Below are 21,090 nucleotides of genomic sequence, written 5' to 3'. Positions count from 1 at the left end.
ACTCTTGTAAGCAAGTTCCTAGTGGCTTGCTTAATCAAGATACTTGAATGTTTATTCCTACTGAAGAAGTTCTCAGTGAAAGAAAAACTGCATAAAACATTTGTCATTGAAAATGGCAGTGTATTGAATTGAGATTGTTTGTAACAGCACACCAATCTTATAGTTTCTGCTGGAAGTTTTTTCAAGTTGTTTTTGGATAAAATGAAAAAAAAGCAGTTCCAGAATAGCCCTATGATTGGGGAATATAGTGGACTTTTAGAATTATGTTCTAGTCTGGCCTGACTTATCAAAACAAGGCATGAAAAGTAGAATTTTTTTTGTGTCGTTTATGCCCATAGTTTCTTTGACTTTGTAACAAGGAAAGCTAATAGCTGCATTCAAAACTGGAATACAGTAAATTACTACCTTTGCTTGTTCATTGTTGCGTGTAATTGAATGGACTTTAAATTGGATCTTGTATCCTGGTTGGTTTTCAGGACAAGGCATAATTCAGAACAACAACAACAAAGCCATAGTAAACAAGTATATTCAACTCTTCTTCCACCCTGAAATGAAGCAAGATAATTCAAAGCTTTACTGATAAATTCTGGGGAAAAGCAAATCAGACTGCAAATTTTGGACTTGAAATATGCAACCTGTGAGAGCAGGTTGCATATTAGCATGTTTTGTTAAATTGCTTTTTTCCTCCTAGAGTCAATTAATTTTTAATAGTTGACTTGACATTTCACAAACTTGTCGCAGTCTTCACTTTTCTATTGTATATTAACAGGTTAGGAGATACTGTAAAGGTTAAGGACCTACTATGGGTTAAGAACCTACTGGAGTCTTTGCTGGAAACCTATTACAAGACCATTTAATTTTGTATCATCCTACTTAATTGCTGCGCCTAATAATAATCTTAACTGCTATCAAGAACAAATAAGGCACTATAGTTCTTGCATGTTATACCTACCCTTTTAATAGTGGTCTACAGGTATTAATCAGCACCACTAACATGTTGAGGATGCAGCCTTTTTAGTCCTGTATGTAAGGCTGAACCTAACACTGAAGGTCCTTGTCATTACTCAAAACTAACATTTTAGCAAGGGACTGATCACAGAGGACAGTTCCTTTCCTTGCATACCTATTCTTCCATCTCCAGCCAATATGAACACAGACCTACCATTACCACAGGCTTCACTCTGTAGGTGCATTTTGTACTACATTGGATCCTCTTGGTAATTTGCAGCAAGCAAAAGCAATGAGAGGTGGTGGTAGGAGACTTCTCCTTGCTAAGTGTGTTGTGTCTGGCCTGACTGTGGCTGCTAGAAGCCCAAAACAACAGATCACCACACAAAGCAGTGGTACACAAAGCAAAGGAGTTGGAAAATGACTGCCTGGGGACAGCACCAAAGAAAGTTAAGCAGCACTCAATGGTTGTTCTGATCTGGTTTTGCATTGAGAGTGTGCTGATCAATTGTGCACTTGTCATTTTCCATTGTTGTGGCACTGTGTATATGTGGGACTGAGTGAATGTTATAGGAAAAACTTGGTGTGGTAAAATATTATGACAATCTTCCAGTTGTTTCAGCTACATTAATATTTAATTTCATATTTTCCTTTGGTAATTCAATACAAAGTCAACATACCAGTGCTGGTAATTATCTAGGAATATGCAATTTAAGACAGGGTTGTGGTATGTCTGTTTCTGTTTGGTTTATGTAGGATTAAATAATGAGAAAATATTTTAATAACATGCTGATGAAAGGAAGATAAAATATTTAACAACTTGATCGTAGACTGCAAATGTGTGGAATGTTTAATTTATGTCATTAAGGAAAACAAAGAAAATTTCATCTTGGAGACAGTTATATTTTCTCACATCTCAAAAAAAGTGAAATTATTGCTTTTCTTTGATGAACTGTTTGATTTGACATCTTTGGGGATGTTTACAGAAAAGCCCCTGATGAAGCCTCATGCCTTGCTGCTTTGCTCACCAGGAAATGTTTTGGCCTGAGGTGCTGTGCCTGGGGTGCTCCCAGCAGCAGTCTGGCAATCTGGGCTGAGATTTGGGCAGTGCAGCTGAAACTGTTCCTCTGCTTAGCAAAGTTCCTGTTTCGAAAAGGAATGGGAATAGCTTCCATCTAGGAACTAATGGAAGTGAAGACTGTGCAGCTCAAATGATACCCTTTTTTTTTTTTTTTTTTTTTTTTGAAAACAGCCGGAAAAGTGGCAAAGGTTGAAACTATAAGAAAAGAGAGTGAAAAGAGTAAAGAGATTGCAGAGCCAGTGTAAGGATTGGGATGCACCTCTGAAGAGGCACTGACAGTGCTGTGCTCTCGTTTCTGAACAGCAGGGTATCAAAAAGAAAGCTCAATGCTTGTTAGTGAAAGGCCTCAGGAGTCAAGCATTAGTATTTTGTATTTTCCAACCTCAGACAAATCAGACCTCAGACAAGTAGATTACTTGTTACAAGAACATTTTCAGAACAGAAATCTGGGATAAACTTGAAAACCACAGAATGTGTTATGCCTGTAACATCCTTTCTCAGATGTGCAGTGTCTGACTTTTCAAGCAATGATCAGCTATCTATAATCCATCTAAACCTTGTCTGAAAAGAGACAAGTCTGAAATTGACCTATCAAGGTTAATTGATAACTGCAATTATGTCGTCTTGAGGTTACGAGTATTCAGTGAATTATGTGGAAAAGCCGTTATGTTCTTGTAGGTCAGCTGGACTGAGGTGTGTGTAGTGTTCTAGTGACAGATAAATATTTGTGGATCAGGAAAAGAGTTTATTTATTTATTTTTTTTTTTTTTAACTAACATTTGATACTACAAAAAATAATGAGTTAGAATAGTGCTGCTTTACTGGCAAGGGATACAAGGGTATTAGCAAACAGCCTGTGCTGTTAAAAATAAATATAAAGGATGAGAAAAAAACTGGAGCAAGGCAGTGGCATGTGTTGTGCTATGGACGTACCTCATCCTGATTGTATCTTCTTGAGCAAAGCCTAAATGCTGGGAAGGTGCAAGTGAATTTGCAGAAGTATCCTTGCAATCATCATCACCACTGAGGCTGCTTAGCATAATGTCAAGAACCTGCAAAATCCCCAACCTCTAATTACCAATGATGGAGCAGCCAAGTAACGTGCCTGGAGGATTACTCTGGGAGCTAGCCACATTATTGCAGGATTGTAAGTGATGACAAAGCACAACTTGAAAACGGTCATCTTGTATAATTAATAACCCTGAGATTTATTCAGAAGCAAAGAACACGATCAGTTAATCAAATTGGTTACTATGGACTTGGTACTTTCCAGGTAGGAATATCAGGATTTGCTGTCACATGGAAAGCACAGTTGGGAGTAATGATGGAGAGATCTCTTGCTACATAGGGCATGAGAACAAAAGATATTTCATGAAACAAATACCCCCCCTTCTCTATTTCCTATGAGGGAGGTTAATCAACAAGAAGGAAGTGATCTGCTAAGCAAGAAGCATTTTCAAGGCAGGAGTTCAGCAAAGCCTATATATTTTTCTATGTTCACTTCTGGCTCCTACAAAGCTCTAAGAAGTTCCTTCTTGTCTTCAATTGGAGTTTCTGTTTATTATAAAGCAAAGTTCATCTATGGTAGTCTGGCAAAAAAATGAAAAGGGGAGCTGATTTCCTACCTCCATGGGAATAGGGTGGCGATTGGATCAACATCTCAGAGGCACAGCAAATACAAAATGAATCCTTACATCCAAACACTGAATCTGTACAAAACTAAGAAGAAGCATGATTCAGTTGTCAGAACATACGTTTGGAGCCATTTTAGGCAGGATAATATTGCACTTGATCTGCTAGGGAGTGCAGTGTCCAGGTGGGCTCAGACTAGTAACCAGCACGTCAGTTCAGCACTGGTGACGTTCTGAGTGATTTGGGCTGTTGCTTAGTATTGAAACTGAAATGCAGCATGCATGACTACCCTTAAAAAATACCAACCAAAAAGGTATGCAGGCATTTGGTATCGTAATTACATACCACTGTTCTCCTCACCAAATTTTCCTTATTAGTTTTACGGTCCTTAAATTAGTCTGAGTCTGTTTCACTGTGTAATAATGGTTTAAGTATGTAAGTGAAATTCAGGGAAGTGAATTAAAGCTAATTGTAAAATGTAAACGAGTAGCTTTTCCTGGTGGGTATAACCACATTTTTATCCAGTATAAACCGCACTCTCCCAAATTAAAAGCATGCTATTCCTCCTTGGGAAGACAGTGAAGGTCCCTGAGATGTACATGTCCATCTGGGTTCTGTAAGCAGCAGGAACACATCTCATTCATTATGTTAACATAAACCTTTTCAGTGCATCAATGCCTCGAGGCACTTTATAGGACCTTCTTCTAAACATCTAGTTCTGAATGCTCTGTGCATGTCTTTTATATTTACAACTGACAGTATTTCTCTGTATTGTTCTTCCAACAGAACAGTGCCTTTCCAAAAACATGAAGCTTCTCATTTTTCTGAGATTGTCAGTATGTTCAACTCTTCATATTTCATTAACATTTAATAGCTTTATAAAAAATAATGCTTACATAACAGTGTCATTTGCCAAAAATCTTTGCTTTTTGATTAGAATTTTTGTTCATATGAATATATAATCCTAATGATTAAAATGTGCGGTTTAAAAATAAGTAATAAATTAAAACTATTTTGCAAAGAATGACAAAAATGTATCTTCTTTAAACACAGAAAGTCCACAGTCCTTTTATAAATTTTCACTACATTTTTTCTCTATTCAGCAGCTGTACTGTTTTACAATTAGATTAAATTACTGATTTTTAGTGTAAGCTCCAATTATTAATGTCATAGGTGCTTTTACTTCATTAGATGGAAATTATTATCATATTGCAATTCCAAAGGTGTTCTTGTAGTTTCATGTGATATCCTGGCCTAATCTCCACTAAAAAATGTGAGAGATGGGGTATAGGATAGCATTGATATTGCAAATTACTAAATTGTGGAGTATTTGATTTCATTGCACTCCAATTAATCTGAAAAGTAATTGACACCCTCAGTCAACTGAGAAGTATTTTTGTTCTATGTACTGAAATACTTGATGGTTAATTGGCAGACTGTATCTTTGAAGCAGAACACCCTTAGCAATGAGGCCACTCACATTGTAGAGTGCTTCAATTATTTATGCTTTGCTGTAAAATTCTTTGTGTTGAAAATATTAACAGTTGATTTAATGTGGAAACCTTTTAACTCATGGATTAGATGATTTACGTTTAAGTGGCAAGAAATCTTCTGTGGAGTTCCCTGGGTAGGACGCAGTTTTGTTTTAACTCCTGCTGGATTTTCTGGGGCAAGTCCCATTTCTGCTTCATATCTACCCTCTTGTCTCCATTGCCTATTTAAAATTGAAATGCTTTTTGGGAGAGTGTGCTGGTCATGGTGTGCATGCTGAGTACCACAAGCCCCATCATCTCTGGCTGGAATCTTCAGGGGTGACACATACCAAGAAGCTGCTGTGCCGAAGCCACCTTTAGCTCTAACACAGAGTCTTGCCTTGGTTTTCAGCACTGCAATTACCTCTGGTAATTCAAGCAAGTGAAGTCAATGACCTGCTCTTGACTTCTGCAGCCTCAGACAATCAGTGGAGCCATTCGGTATTTGCTTTGATACCTTCATGGACAAAGAAGATTTTGTTTAAACGAGAGTCTTCTGTTAACCATCAGCTGGTCAGTAAATCATAGTTTGCTACTTACAGTATTTATAAACATCATTGCAATTATGTCAAAACTGAATGTTGCTTGGAATTTACTACCTAATTAGTATGTTTCTAATTCTGTCTCAGGTGATTGTGTTCACTTTAGATGGCTTCAACAATACCAATTGGTTGTGAGACTTCCAAATAATTATTGTGACAGATACAGCTATGTAATTGCTGTGTAAACTCTGATAGACACATAATAATGAATTGTATCCATATAGTCTAATGAACTTAGGGAAGTCTGATAGCCAAAAGATGCATGTGCCAATTAAGATACTAGTAATTACAGGTGGGAATAAGTAGTTCAAACGGATTTGGACTAACAAAAAGAATAATTGCTGGGATAACAAAGCTCTTAAATTTGAAGTTGATTAATACCTCTTAATTATTTTTCTCATTTTCTTATTTACATACTACTTGTGCTTCATTTTGTGAGTTACGATAGTTTCCTGCACTGTGTAGACTTTTCCTCTTCCTCTGCAGCCTGAAGATGCGTCCTCTGGATTTGGAATAACCCTTCAGAAATGTGCTGTGGTAAGTTTTTTGGTGTTTTGTTGTTTTTGTTATTTTGTTTTTATTTTTTTTCATTTCTCTTGTTAATTTGATAGGAAATTTGTACTCAGAAAGTGTCCTTTAAAACTGGAAACAGAATAGTACCCGTACTGTGTATTTGGGAGTATTTCCATTTTTATGTTGAGATGATTGCACCTCTGCAAGAGGAATAATTTTGCATTGTTTATTCAAAACTGAATTAAGTCAGTGAAATCTTTTCTCAGACTATAGGGGATTTGGGTTTTTGACCAGTGTTAAATACCTCGGTATGAATCTATAAAAAGTATAAGCCCGCAAATGTTAGCGAGTTCTGTGTATCAGTCACAAGGCTGGATAATGATAGAGAGAAACTTCTGTAGAGAATGTGATGGGCCTTTTTAGGTGTTCGTCTGTCTTCCATGTGTGCCCTACCTGTGTCAAGTGTGGACATGCTTTCATGGGGAACAGAACCCTGTGAAGCGTCTGGGGACATCCTATAACAAAGCCGTGGAAGAAACCATGTGTCACCATCAGCATACTTAGTGGGACTCAGCTACAGTATTTAATAGATAAAAGCACAGTATTTAGCATGGTATTTAATAGATAAAAATTTTCGTTTGGCTTGCATAAAATGCATACAAGGAGCAAAGACCTCTCTGCTATAAAGAATTTTTAAACTTTCAATTTTACGTCTTTAGATGGCATAGATTAATAGATCTACTTATTTTTCCTTTGCCCCTCACCCCCCCCTTTTTTTTTTCCCCGTGCTAGATGAATCAAATCAGAATTTTTATCATTAGAGACAGTTCACCGTGCTTTCCCTTGGAGAGAGAAAGTGCATCCAACTTTAAGGCAAATCTGAATTCAGCCATTGAAATGTTTCATATGATGACAGAGAATTTAGTACCCAGTACAGAAGAGGTGATATTATGACCTGCACCGGATCATTTACACAGAGAATGAATATGCATCACATCTCATGGCACTAATTATGTATAATGTCATTATTGAAGTAACTGCATATCATAATTAATGAGGCCAAATAGTGAGCATTTCAAGCATAAGAAGCAGTGACAGAATCTTCTGGGTTTTGCACTGGGGATTCTCAATTTTTGTATCAAAGCTTCTTAGCTTTGAGTTTGAGACAAATACATATTGTTTTTTCTGCCATTCATAGTGCATCCTCATACAGACTCATGAAAAATTGTGAAATCCTGCTGTACAAGATGAAAGATAGTCTGTTGTAGATACCAGGATTACCAGAAAATAATTGTGCCATGCTACCTGTTGTAAATTACTGAAAACAGTACAACTGTATGTGAATTGTCTTCCATGTTGAAATTCATTTCATGTTTTATTTCCCTTTGCTTACCTTGTCATCCTCTTCAATCTTAATTCATTTGAACAGATGCTTTCCTGCTAAGAGGCAGACCGGCCATATGGTTGTCTTTAGCTGTTTTAAATTAAAAAAAAAAAAAAAAAAAAAAAGTGAATTTAGCACATTTCATACCCACCACCTGTAAGTGACTCCTCAGAGCATGGAGATGACATATGTTTACTTCTTGAAGGCAGTGTTTTTCCAACATTTAATCATGGAAATACCATGATCAAAACTAGGGTGTTTAAAATTTACCCATGCTTTGAGGGCCCAGTCCTTCTTTCTTTCACAAGAAAGAAGTTCCTGTAGGACTTCATTCCACAGCGTGGCATGAACGCTTCTGAGGTAGTACTTCATAACGATAGTAATCTTTAGCAGAGCTGAAATCAATCTTTAAATTTGTCTATTTGGCTTTTAAAACTTTTACCTCTCTCATTTCTGTTTTCTAAGGATTCTTGCATTTCTTGCATTCTTGCATTTGTTCAAAATTCTTGGAGATCCTCTGTTCCTTTCACTCCTAAGGCAATTCCTCCCAACATGTTCTTGTTCTTGCTGTGGTTCTTTCAGTCCACTCACCCATGTACCTGAAGTGACATCTGTTGCAGGGGCAGAGGGAAACTGAAATAAGCACTTATCCCTATTGTCAGTGGCTGCCATTGTGTTTTCTTCCTGTAGATGTTTGGCAGCATAATCATCTGCTCCAAATTCAAGAAAAAATATCTTGTTGCTACTTAGAATAGCAACTCAAATGAGATACCCAGTGGCCACTGATCCAAATGGCAGTGGCGTATGGAGGAGGTTCTTTCTAGGAGTGGTCAAACCCACCAGCTTACCTGCTGCTTCATTCTCATCTGCTATTTCATCCGCTACTATCCACTACTACTAGCTTAAAATTCACTGCCAGTCAGAAATAATGAAAGCTGGTGTGGCCTCACCTTGAGTACTGTGTGCAGTTCTGGGCACTGCAGTATAAAAAGGATGTGAAACTGCTGGAGAGTGTCCAGAGGAGGGCGATGAAGATGTTGAAGGGCCTAGAGGGGAAGATATACGAGGAGCGGCTGACATCACTTGGCCTGTTCAGCCTGGAGAAGAGGAGGCTGAGGGGAGACCTCATCACAGTCTACACCTTCCTCGCGAGGGGAAGTGGAGAGGCAGGAGACCTATTCTGCGTAATCACCAGTGATAGGACCTGGGGGAACAGTGTTAAGCTGAGGCAGGGAAGTTTAGGCTGGACATCAGGAAGAGGTTCTTCACCGAGAGGGTGGTTGTACAGTGGTACAGGCTCCCCAGGGACATAGTCACTGCACCAAGCCTGTCTGAATTTAAGAAGTGATCGAACTGTGCACTTAGTCACATGGTCTAAACTTTTGGGTAGACCTGTGTGATGCCAGGAATTGGACTTGATGACCCTTATGGGTCCCTTCCAACTCGGGGTATTCTGTGATTCTAAAGTAAAACCTGTATTTGAAGGTATTGACAAATGCAAAAAAACACGACCTTTTGGCTGCCTGAGGAAAATTGCAGTAGATTGGTGATAGATTTTTGATTCCTCAGAAGGGTTGCTTTGTTTAGTCACTGAATTAAGAATTTTATTAAATGAAATGAAGAGAAAATGCAAATTTAGTTGGAGAACGATAATGAACTGTATGTGGGAGTGTGCATTAAACCTGTTAACTAAAGGAAGGAGAGGAGTAGTGCTGCCACATTCCCTCACCTACCTATGAATATACACATCCTACTTTTTCTGCCTATTCTATTGTAAGAATTTAGCTAAATTACTGTTTACATCTCCTCTCTCCAAATGTAAAGGAATATATTTTTGTCTGGTTAAAAGCATGGGAAAAAATAATGAAATCCTAATTTTTGCCTTCATCTCACAGAAGAGCAAAAGAAAGGTATGGGAAAGTAAAGGAAGGGAAAGACTTTCTGTTTTCCCACCTATTCCCAGCTCCTTCTCTTGGTAGTGCATAATTGGTTGTGTGCACAAGCCTATCCACACTTATTGTGGAACATAATATTGTATTAACAACTTGTGCAGTTTGAACCTGTGGTCTTTCAATGTGTGCTTTCTTGATTCAGTGATTGGGTCAGGGTCTCTGCTTTGTGGCTTTGGATTTTCTTTTTGTGACTTTTAAGCTTTTTTCCTGTTTCGTTTTGTTGTTTTTAAAGCAAGTTTCCAGCTTTGTGACTGCATAGGAAAGGCTGAAAGGTCTGCTGACTGCATCACACCAGTTCAGAAAACCAGGAGACAGAAAATCTGCCCCAAGTATATCACACTTCTAACATCTGGTGTTTTTAGGTCCCAGAAATGTTGTGTCTAGCTCAAGACACATGAAAGTATGAAATTGGCAAAGCTTTCTTTACAAATATGATCAGGCCTACTTTTATACCTGCTGGCATTTATTTGCAGAATCTGGTATAATAGGTAGTTGTTTTTTTCCCCCCATAAGATTTATTTAATACAATTGAGTTTGAACTTTACGTAATGAGTTTGGAAAATTTAGTGTAGTATAATGAGAAGAGCTACTTACATAAACAGATTTATTCAAATGCAATTATTGCCATTTATGTCAGAAAATGCAAACTAAGCAATTATAATTTTAATAAAGCTTTTTTTTTTTTTTTCCTCGGTTCATAAAACATTCTGAAACTTTCATCTGTTTCTATGCTGAATTAAAATGAAATGCATGGGTCGAGGTGCACTATAAAATTATAACTACATATGTTGAATCTGTGGCTGCAATAAATTGTATGATTTCTGACATCTCCCACAGTTAATGTTTTTAGTAGTCATTTTGGGGAAGGCTGCTTTATTGCTATTTTTCCTAGTATCCAGATAGAGAAAAGAGACATTGCCTTTTTTTTTTTTTTAAAAAAAAAAAAAAAAAAAAAAAAAGAGGGAAAAAGAGAAAGATTGTCCCTGAATCACACTTTGGTTATTTCACAAAGTGTTAATTTGGTGCCATTATTAGAAGACCACTGTGCCATCATGGCTATGTTATGGACCATCATAGTACAGGCCTGATGGAGTTTTTAGACAGTTTTGGCTTAATACAATTTTATAATGGAAGGCACTTTGAAAGGTGAGAGGTCAGTAAGTGACTCTGTGCTCAAGGCAATTTCATTTAGAGGGTGTAATTATTCAGTGAAAGTTAATGAATACCTAATGGAATAAATAGATAAAGTCATGTGACTGCATGTCGCTAGTGATTGCTTATTAATTTATGAATTTCATCTCTAACTGGAAGCAGAGCCTTGAACTCCAAGTCTGCTAGTAGCTCCATCAGCCCTTATGTGGGAAGGGCAAATGGAAGCAGCTGGCACCCTTTGGAGCGTGCAGTTGCTGTGGAAAAAGAGAGAACCAGAGAACAAAAATGCATGAAGAGAATGAACTGGCAATGAGGACAGCTTGCAAACGAAACATCTTCATGATACAAAAGCTAAGAATTTTCCAGAATCTGGTTATGAAGTTATGTTCCAGTTCTGTGTGTCACAGGAGTATTTGTATGCTTGTTTTCACTTACTTCTGGCTTTCACTTTACTTCTGGCATAAAACTTTTGTTTTATGTCCCTCTGTCTCTGAGCAACATTCAGGCACACCAAAAATTAAAATCTCCTTGGGAGTCTGAGATCAAACTGAGTGTAGTGCTGTTTGCAGGTTTCTCAGAATGCCTTCAGAAAATTGGCTTACACAAATAGTGAACTATTTACTAGCAATCGAGACTACAGATTTTGCTCTTGATGCACATACAACTGTTTTGCACTGTTAATATTTCTGTTTTCAGGTGGATGTTGAACATGATCCTCAAACTGCCTATGTTAGACTTCTGATTAATAACACCAACACACTGCTCTCAAGAAACATCACCGATCTTATCCTCCTGGACAATATCACCGGTCTACATGTTCAAAAAAACAGTGGTAATAAGACAACAGATGGTGTACAGATTTACAGGAAAAGATTCTTGCAAGGTAACAAATTCTGCAGAGAAGTAGCTCTGATTACACATGTGGAAGAGCATCTGTTCAAATCAGGATATTTATTTTTGAAGATGTAAACTCAGTAATTACTAGTTGATATGGGTGAAATACCCTGTAACCAGTTTTGTGCTGCAGTTTAAAATTCTATTAATTCCCATTTTGGCTCCCACCTTTGAACTGCCTCTTCCAGGCATGGAAGTGAGCCCTTGTGCTCTGTAAAAGTCACTGCTGTCAAAATGAAACAGAATCTTTCATGATGGTATTTGTTCATTTTTGATATTTTAAAAAGCTTCTTCACAACCAATTTTAATTGAAACGTCATTCTAAACAAGAACGACGTTGGCTAAATAAGGTAGAAAGTAAGCAAACACTTTACTGAGTAGTGTCTTTAAAATCACGGTGGATTAACTTGCTGAGGTAGGGGTACACCGGAATTGCAAAAAAACATGCAAACAGGCAGAATGATTAATCTGAAAGAAGACAGCTCTGCTCTGTATCCATTTTCTACAGACTTGAGCAAATTATAAAATTGAAGCAAGTAATAGACCAAAAAGACCGTCCCAGTCTTGGAGTTAGTGTGTTTCTTAGATAGCAGTTGGATCCTTGCACATTCATAAAAATTTGTCTTTCTTGATTTCTTTATCTTCCCTTTCCTAAGCACATGTGCAAGAGGTAGAAGATGTCCATAGAAAAATAATAAATTGCTTTTTAGGATTATGATTTTTCGTGTGGGGGATGTGCTGTGTCGGAAGAGCTCCAGAGCTGTCCCAGATCTTCCTCAGAGAACTTTGAGAAATTTTCCTGGGATAAAGTAAATTTATCCATATTCTTCTTCTCTGGACTATGCTGGTAGGCTCTGGCTACCTCCCCTACTGAGGAGCTTACTGCAGCTAGACTCCTAGGAGAGCACTTTTGCTGGTGAGGAAGCACAGTCTAAAGGGGAGCCTAAAAAGCTCCTCAGATGTTTTATTCATATTGGACTTGCTTTTCATATTTTGCAAACATCTGTAACTGCAGCTGAGCTCAGCTGGGTCTCTTCAAGTCTTCTTCAGACTCTTCAGTCTTCTTGTGTTAAAAAAAAAAAAGTGCAACTCTGCTGGGTTATTTTCGAGACAGTGTATCTACTGTTTTATTTAAGAAAATGCAGACACAATTCCTTAAGAGGCCAATATTGTATGGGTAAATGTACCTCATCTACACACTTTTTTCCTCTCTTTTAACAGTTGGAGAATACTTTGCAATCAACTACACTGCACTTCTTGATGCAAAGGAAACATGGAATGGCAGGGTCTTGACATTGCCTGCAAAGTTAACTTTCAGGAGTTCATCACAGGTATTTCCTGTACAAGTCTTGAAAGCAGTTCTTGTTCAGAGGGCTGGAGCACCTTTCCTGTGAAGAAATTCTGAGACAGCTGAGGATGTTCATCCAGGGAGACCTCACTGCGGCCTTTCAGTTCCAAAATGGGTCTTATAAATAGCGTGGTGAGGGACTCTACTCGGGTAGATAATGATAGGACAAGGGAGAATGATCTTAAACTGAAAAAGGATATGTTAGATTAGGAAGAAATTCTTCACTGTAAGGGTAGTGAGGCACTGGAACAGGTTGCCCAGAGAAGCTGTGGACGCCCCATCCCTAGAGCTGGATGGCCAACCTGATCTAGTGGGTGGAAACCCTGCCTATGGCAGGGGGGTTGGAGTTTGATGGACTTCCAACCTAAGTGATTCTATGGTTGTCTGCCTAAGCTATGAGACCTGTGATGAGGCCTGCATGTACTGCAGTGAAGTCCTTAAGCTCCCTGGTTACCATGAATTTTTTAAATACGTGAATTATTTTTCAAAGGTTAGGAAGCATTAGGCCTCCTTAAATAGGTAAAGGATGTTTGTGTGTTGTCCTGAAGCATTTCTTTCTACTTTTTTTTATTTCTTTCCAGTTTATCTGTGTATCCTTAAAATAACAGTATCCCACCTCCTTATGTGTGTTTTCCTATAGTCTGTGAGAGGTTGCAGTTTTGACATGTTTTTATTAAAAAAAATAATTTATTGTAATCAAAAGCACTGTTTAAATATGAGAGTTTTGAGGACCTTGAAGAGATTTTTGAGAGAAGCTGGGTAATCTCAATCTTTGGTGATTTTTTGAGAACTCAGTTGCACCAGGCTCCAAGAGAACTGATCATGGATCTAACAATGCTGGAGTTAACCTAAGTAGAAAGCAGGACTAATGACACAAGAAGAGTGGTTTCTTCCAAAGTGCCTTATTCCTCATTCATAAATATGTTTTGATATTTTCCTCATCGTTTTCTTAAGTGCATGTAGTTAGACCTTGCATATATATTTTCATTTCCAGCTGCTGTATCTCACTTGTTTTAGAGGAAAAAATGATCAATGTGCATGAGGGTATACTACAGAGACAGAGAGCAAGACTTCAAAACCAAGAAATGATAAGAGGAGAGGATACAGGTGGATGTTTAGCAGAATTGATAGACATTGAGCTGCAAACTTTGATCCCTGCAAGACATATGCAGTGACTTTGACTCATGTTCTGTACACTTTCAGTCAACACAGAGTTTATAAATGTAGAAAAAGTGTAAATCTGTGAGCACTGAATAAGCCCGTGCTTGGTTAAAAGGGGAGTATATCCCACAGAGCACTTTTACCACTACATTTAGCTATCAGATTTTATTCAGCTTTACTTAGTGAGAAGTATAGCTTTTCTTCTGAGGAGAAGCTTTTGTAGAGACTCTGGGCTGTTTGCCAGTGTTATAAATTGGATTCTGCTCATTTTTTAATGCTTGTAATATTTTTATATTTCTCTCAGAATAAAACACATCTCGTATCGTTGATGGCATCATTCACCATAACTGAAGAAGAAAAGACCAAGGTAAATGCTATGACTTGGCGTTACACCGTCTCAAACTCACTGACTTAAACTCATGGATAATCTAACCTAAATCCTAGGGGGCTAAGAATGTAGTTAGGTACTTAAATTTAATCTGGCTATTAATCATAGACAAGTTCTGCCATTTCCAATTATAAGGGGAAGAAAACAGGAGTCAAGACAGTGGGGTTTTGTTATCCTAAAGCAGCAATATTTAGCAAAGAAAATCTTCAGAGTTCCATTATATGTGTAGCCTTTTTTTTTTTTTTTTTAATCTGAAGCATTGTCCAGCCACAGAGAATTGTGATGAGGAATTTGCTCACGTGCTCTTGGGCATAGCTACCACAAGAAAGCTATTTGCCTTTCAAAAAGTGTGGAGTTATCCTCCACCTATCGAGAAACTGTTTCATACTGAGACAAGTGAGATGTATTGTATTTGTCCATAGTGTCAAGTGTTATATATGATCTCAATCTTAAATTTTATTTATTAAAAATTATTTGAAAGGGTTCATGATTGTGATGAATGGTGAACAACCAATATGCTTGTGACTAAGCGGATTCTGAATGTTGACTAGGGGCTAGAAAAATGAAGAACTACTTACACAGCCATGGCAGTACCATGCTAAGCTGGTCCTGTGAATTTACATGTGGTTTAATTGCACACTTCTTGTTGTGCTGTTCTTTAAAATTTTTCATACCCTGTGGATTTTCTCTTTGGTGTTGCTGGAAGAAAGTGCTTGGTTGCCTATGACAAGATAAATGAAAAAATATGGGTTATGAAAAATGTGGGTTACGAAAAAATACGAGCATAGCTTATCTGTTGGCCCGTGCCAGATGTCTTCCCGCAGTGCTTCAGGGGCTGTGAATACTGCATGCCTCTGCCCTTGGCTGAGTGGTTTCAATGCTGAGTAGGAAGCTGTAGTGAAAGCAAAATGCATTTCTCCTGTCTAGCCACATTGCATGGGATTTGTGATAATAATTATGTTGACCTCATTTTTGCCAGAATTGTTTCCCTCAGCATCCTTTAAATCAGTGGGAGCACAGCAACTTTTGAAAGAAAATCAGGCCTTTAATGCCTCTTCACCTCACACTATTAAGATGGTTTAAGAAGTTAGCTTTGCATATGGATTTTGAGGCTCATTGATGTGCCAGTGGTTTGGAGGTCAGCCTGCAGTGCCAAACTGGTCCTATGCCATGGTTTGTATGGGGTCTCTGATTCCCCACACCGCAGCATCCACTGTGATGCTTTCAGGCATTATAGCCCATTAGGCTGTATCCAAGGAAATGGGGTGTCCCTCCAAAACTCATTTTACTGTCTTATAAAAGCATAGATAATTCCCTATCCAAGAACTTTTTTCCATAAGCAGGCAGTAAAAGGATCAAATTCTGCTGTTAAATTAGAATAAATACTTTCTACATTGCAGACTGCATATGATTGTTGCTTCCTGTGCCGAATTCTGTTTGTTCTATGGAATGCTCCCAGCTTTCTGCTTTATGAGATGACCAAGCCCTGCTTGCAAGCGGCATGTTAATTATTTACACTTTCTAGCCCCAGCAGAGTGATTATTTTGTGGTGAAACATTATACTAGTAGCTGTGCTATATTTTTTATGCAGACATCTCAAAGAACTAAACAAACATTAAATTAACTTTTGCTACATGGAGCATGAAGTAAAAATTAATTTTTAATGCCATTCCATTTAAAGATTAAATTAAGACCTAAAGTGAAAGGCATACAAAGATATTAGTTGAAGAGTAGTTCCAGTGCTTCTGCTATTCTTTTCTGACTCTGTCTCATGGAGAAACTGCAATGATACACACAAATTAGGGAGTTTTATCGTCAGTTATCTGTTTATTCTGAACTCCTATTAGTGCTTTATCCCAGTGTTGTTTACTGAGTTTTATTGAATCAAGAAATGGCCATTAATTTCAGGAAGCCAACATCAGACTGATTTTTCAGAGGCTCTGGGCAATGTCAAATGCCATTAATTTCAATGAGATTTTGGAGAGATTGGCAACGCAGGCTCTTAAGTAGTCTTCCCAAAAGTCACAGCAACTACAGTTCAATCCATGAGAGATCTGTTGTTGGAATTTACAGAGGCATTTGGACTAGGTGGGCATAAGGGTATGCAGACTTCAAAATCTATGGAAAATAGACACTATTAATAAACAAAAATTACTAATTGTAATTTAATGCTGAGTAACCCTGAAGTTTTATAAAGCCATTTAAAAGTAATTTACTGCGTTCATTACAGCTGTGATCTTTGAGTCTGATCTTTGTATATATAGGAAAATTAATTTAAATAATATGGTCTTTTCATTTCAGATTTCATACAGCCATGCCATCCATGCTTCAGGATTCTTCATTGCTTTTTTCATTTCCTTTGTATTGACATGTGCTGTTTTTTTCATTCTTTACCGAACCAAAGTATTAAAATGGAATTTCCATAGTAAAAACCAGGTGAGTCATACTATCTGTAACAGTACTTTATATAATTTTGTTATTGATCATCTCTGATGATATAACATGCAAACTAATATGGATTGCCTAAAGTGTTTTTGAAGCTAAATAAAAGGCACCAAGTGCTGGATTGAATTCACTGGTACTATAATCTCTACAACCCCAAATCTTTAGCACAATCAGATTTAGAAGTGATGTAAGAATAGCCTGATCAAAAGAACTGCAGTCAATAACTGGTTGTTAAGCTTCACAGGGGAGCGATACTACCCATTGGCTTTGCATTTGGTTTCATCTTCTTCCTTGTCCTTATCTCTCCTTTTGCTCCTGGTATGAGAGGCAGAATAACTCTGGGTAGACCACTCACCTCGAATGCAGAATACATGAGTCCAAATTGTATTTCTGATTATCAGGAACAGGGGTTTGAAGCTGGGTCTCTTAGATCTTTGGATTTACCTTAGTCTCTTGAGTGATTAAGCAAAGCAGTTGGGTTTGGGGATGGAGCATTTACGGTGCTCTTTATCCAGATCATAAATACAGAGAGAGAAAATACAGTCTGATGAATATCTATCAGATTGGCCCAAGCTCCAGTCCTTGCTTTTTAAAATTATTTTGCTATTTATATGAAGTGGAACAACTTCAGTGGGAGGGAGATAGAGACCTCGGTTGCTATTACAGTGATGAGAACGATCTCCTAAGGAAGGGGGTGTTAAAGGTTTGAAACCTTCCTCTGCTCAGGTGGTGGTAGATCTCCTACTGGGTTGCCAGGTCAAGCAGGCAGTGTCCCTCTGTCTATTGCAATTTCTCTTGGGCATGGTCTGAGAATGTTGGTTTAGGATGGAAGTGATGATACAGGTGAGAGACATATCATTTGAGATTCCCTCTGGGGCTGTTGGATAGTATAAACTGTGCTGGCTGGTGCTGTCAAACTGAGACAATTAAGACTGACAGAAATTTAAGTAGTAGCTGTGTTCTCACTCTACTTTTGGATTTCAGTTTGGTTTCTTTTTCTTCAGTGGTCTGATTTTTTCAAACGCCCATAAAGCTTTAATTTGTAATCTATAATGAAAGTGTCTGTTTAAAGGTTTCAGAAAAATTCCACAGCAAGTTTAAAGATTTGGTTGAAGCATTTCTGTAGGCACATTTATGTGGCTGCCTGGAGAGCACTTTGGGGTTTTATTCTTCCTATGCCAACCGGCTTCAAAACAAAGAAACCCATTAGATGTGTTTCTCAGGGACACTGCTGTGCTGTGGCATGTGTGGAGGCAGTCCAGGGAGGGCAATGCACTTGTAGTGCTCTGCTTTTCTGCATAGCAGTTGGAGTGCTCTTGCGTAGAGGACAAATGTACTGAGAAGCACGTACCCAGAAGTAGCACTCTGCTTGGAGACCTCAGCTTCCACATATTGCTCTGCTTGAGGCAGGCAATCTGGGGAGAGTTGTAGAGGGGCATAGCACATTTCAGAGGCTTGGGTGGTCTTGCTGGAAATAATTTGTTTCAGGACTAGATGTGTACAGTTTGCTTTATGCAATTACGAGTATTGGTTTCCTATCTCTAGGTAAAAATGCTGTGTCAGATGTAACTTCACAATGTTTGATAGATTTGAAGACAGTGCATGTGCTAAGTCATCTGTATATGCTCTACTGAAGCAGCAAAAAGTGAGGGAAAAAGATGTATTTTCTTTGTGATTTAAATTCTGTGAACAACTTATTTTATCTTTTCTATAATTTCTGACAAATGACAAAAGAAGGTTTTATTGTGTTTTTGTTGTTGTTTTTAATAGATTTGCATTAAATTTTCTATCTAATGATAGGTAAATTTGTCTCATTATGCAGAGGGATCTCATTATGCAGAGGGGATCTAGTCTCAGGCCAGTGGATGGACCAGATGAGCTCAGAAAGTGCTTCCAGCCTTACTCTCTCTGGTTGAAAATTACTACGTTAACAATTTTTATTTCTTTTAGGCCTGAAGAAATAATCCCTTCCCATTTAAAGGGCTGCTTTTTTTTTTTTTTTTTTTTTTTTTTTTTTAAACAGAAAAACCTCAGATAACATTGCTATTAAAAAAAAAAAAAAAAAAAAAAAACGACCAATTCAGTCCTAGCACGAGCTACTTACAGCAATTTTTTGTATGGTGATTTTCGTAGCTCATCTCAAGGGAGCCTCACCGACCTGTGAACTGTCTAGTAGTATAATTTTGCCATACGTAATGTGTATACCATAGAAATTTCTTTAAAATTTTACTAGAAAGTTTATAGTAGAAAATAACCTCCTTGGAAGGCTTTTGCAAGCCTACTAATGTCAATGTAAAGTCTGCTATCTTTTGCATGAATTTCTTCATTTGTACTCCTGATCAGTTATATAGAAAAAAGTGCAGCCTGAGACAAAAGTGTTACACTTGATCCTAAATATGTATTTGAACTACACAATTGCTCTATACCATTTCCAGCTGTACAATGTGATGATAAGTGGGAGTCTTTCTGGTAACTTGTGATTACCTGCAATAAAATGACATCAGCTTCACTGTATTTTTTTTAATAATCTGAAGCTTAATTTTTTCTTCTTTTTTTTTTTAGGAGATACAACATGAACTCAGTCAAAATCACAAACTGGAGCATTCTCAGTTCAGTTCAGGTGATCTCTTTAGTGAAGATGTAATTATGAACGACCAAGTAATTGATATACTGACATTTGAAGAATCGAGGAATATGCTTCAGGCTTTAGAAGAGTAAGAATTCCTGCTGTTATATCACATTAATCACATTTACCATCATCTAAATCTTTCAATATGTTTTGACTATCTACCCTTTAATTGTTATTTTTGTAGTGTCTATTTGCACGTACGACTATGTTACCTTAGGTTTTTGAAATGTATTAAGATAGCCATCTGTGGGAACTGAAAATTGTCATAATTTACATTGCTTCACTTATCGAAGTCACAGCTCTAGATAGCATGCAAGTTTTCCAATTCAAATGAACATCTGTTTTTGCTTCCCTATGGTTCATTAAGTGAGGAAAAACTTCTGTGTATAAGAAGATGTTGAAAGGGTATATTCTACTATTGCTGAACACAGTTCTGCTTTCAGAACTGTGGCTTTTATCCTAGCACACCCCTTCTGGGTGCCGGCATTTCTGTGTAGCAGTGTATTTTGGAAACACCTGGATCAGAGTCTAAGCAGTGACAGTTTCTAGTGCTAACAGAAAGATACCATATAGATTGGATCAGCAGGACCACTGGGTAGAGCGGAGAAACTCCTGGTTTTGTAGAAAGGCCAGTCAGGGTTGTTAGACAGAAACATGCAGCTAATAAAGGGCATCTGTTCTTCAGCAGAACTGGAAAAAAAAGGTGTGATGTGAGGACAGAGATTTTGTTTGTTCAGTCTTATAGTTAGCTCCTGGCAAGTCAGGTTACAGGCAATATTATGCAACTATAAAATCTGCAGAAGCCAAAAAGGAAAAGTTAAGGGATCATGGAAGTAATTTTCTTTGTTAAAAGGTAACTAACAGCATTATTATTTCCTGCATTTCATTGGGATGCTTATCTCTGTGAATTGCACATTGGTCTTTGCTTTTATAACTGTACGGCAGTGCAGGTTTTTAAGACTTATCCTAGAAATTGTTATGTGAATGTTAAAAAGAAGAGGATCAAACATTTTTTTTTAAAACTCATTTCAGTATTATTTTATATTAGAGATAGTGAATATCTTGCAAATTTTAACAAAAATACTGGACTGTTTTGAGATACATTGTAGTTTAGAAAGGTAAGTGTTCTTGCAAGCCCTTGAGAAGTACTATTTGAATAACTGGATTATTCATATAGCTAAACCCTTAAAATGGGATTCATTTCTTAGTTTGAGTATATGTCCTGGGGCTGTGTTTTTTTAATATTCTTGTGCAGTTAATGCAAACGCCTCTCTTGTTTCCGCTCCTTTCCCCACAGTTCCTGTTTTCTCCCTTCCATATCCTTTTTTTCATCTTTTTATTTTTTTAATCGAAGCACTTCATTTATCTGCTTCTCATTCCAACACTTTCCTTTAGATAACAGTTTGGAATTTTGTAACTGATTTAACTGATTTTCCATTGTAATAGAGGAAGTCATTTTAGAACGCAAGTGGACTTCATGTACAGCCAA

At 37.6% G+C, this 21,090-nt stretch overlaps 1 protein-coding gene across 1 annotated transcript in view; it reads left to right on the top strand.

Moving 5' to 3' along the window:
* Positions 1 to 21,090, top strand: part of EVC2 (EvC ciliary complex subunit 2) — a gene marked incomplete at both ends in the record, with an annotated part of 68,094 nt that overhangs the window by 4,107 nt on the left and 42,897 nt on the right. The window contains 7 exons of the mRNA XM_084286538.1: positions 5,546 to 5,706; positions 6,222 to 6,272; positions 11,433 to 11,619; positions 12,852 to 12,961; positions 14,444 to 14,506; positions 16,829 to 16,963; positions 19,535 to 19,686. Of these exons, the coding sequence (XP_084142664.1) occupies positions 5,546 to 5,706; positions 6,222 to 6,272; positions 11,433 to 11,619; positions 12,852 to 12,961; positions 14,444 to 14,506; positions 16,829 to 16,963; positions 19,535 to 19,686 (859 nt within the window). The remainder of the gene's footprint in view (positions 1 to 5,545; positions 5,707 to 6,221; positions 6,273 to 11,432; positions 11,620 to 12,851; positions 12,962 to 14,443; positions 14,507 to 16,828; positions 16,964 to 19,534; positions 19,687 to 21,090) is intronic.

The sequence above is a fragment of the Netta rufina genome (assembly GCF_964035555.1).
Source record: "Netta rufina genome assembly, chromosome: 4".
In the NCBI taxonomy this organism is placed as follows: Eukaryota; Metazoa; Chordata; class Aves; order Anseriformes; family Anatidae; genus Netta; species Netta rufina.
This window is presented reverse-complemented; position numbering and strand designations above follow the sequence as displayed.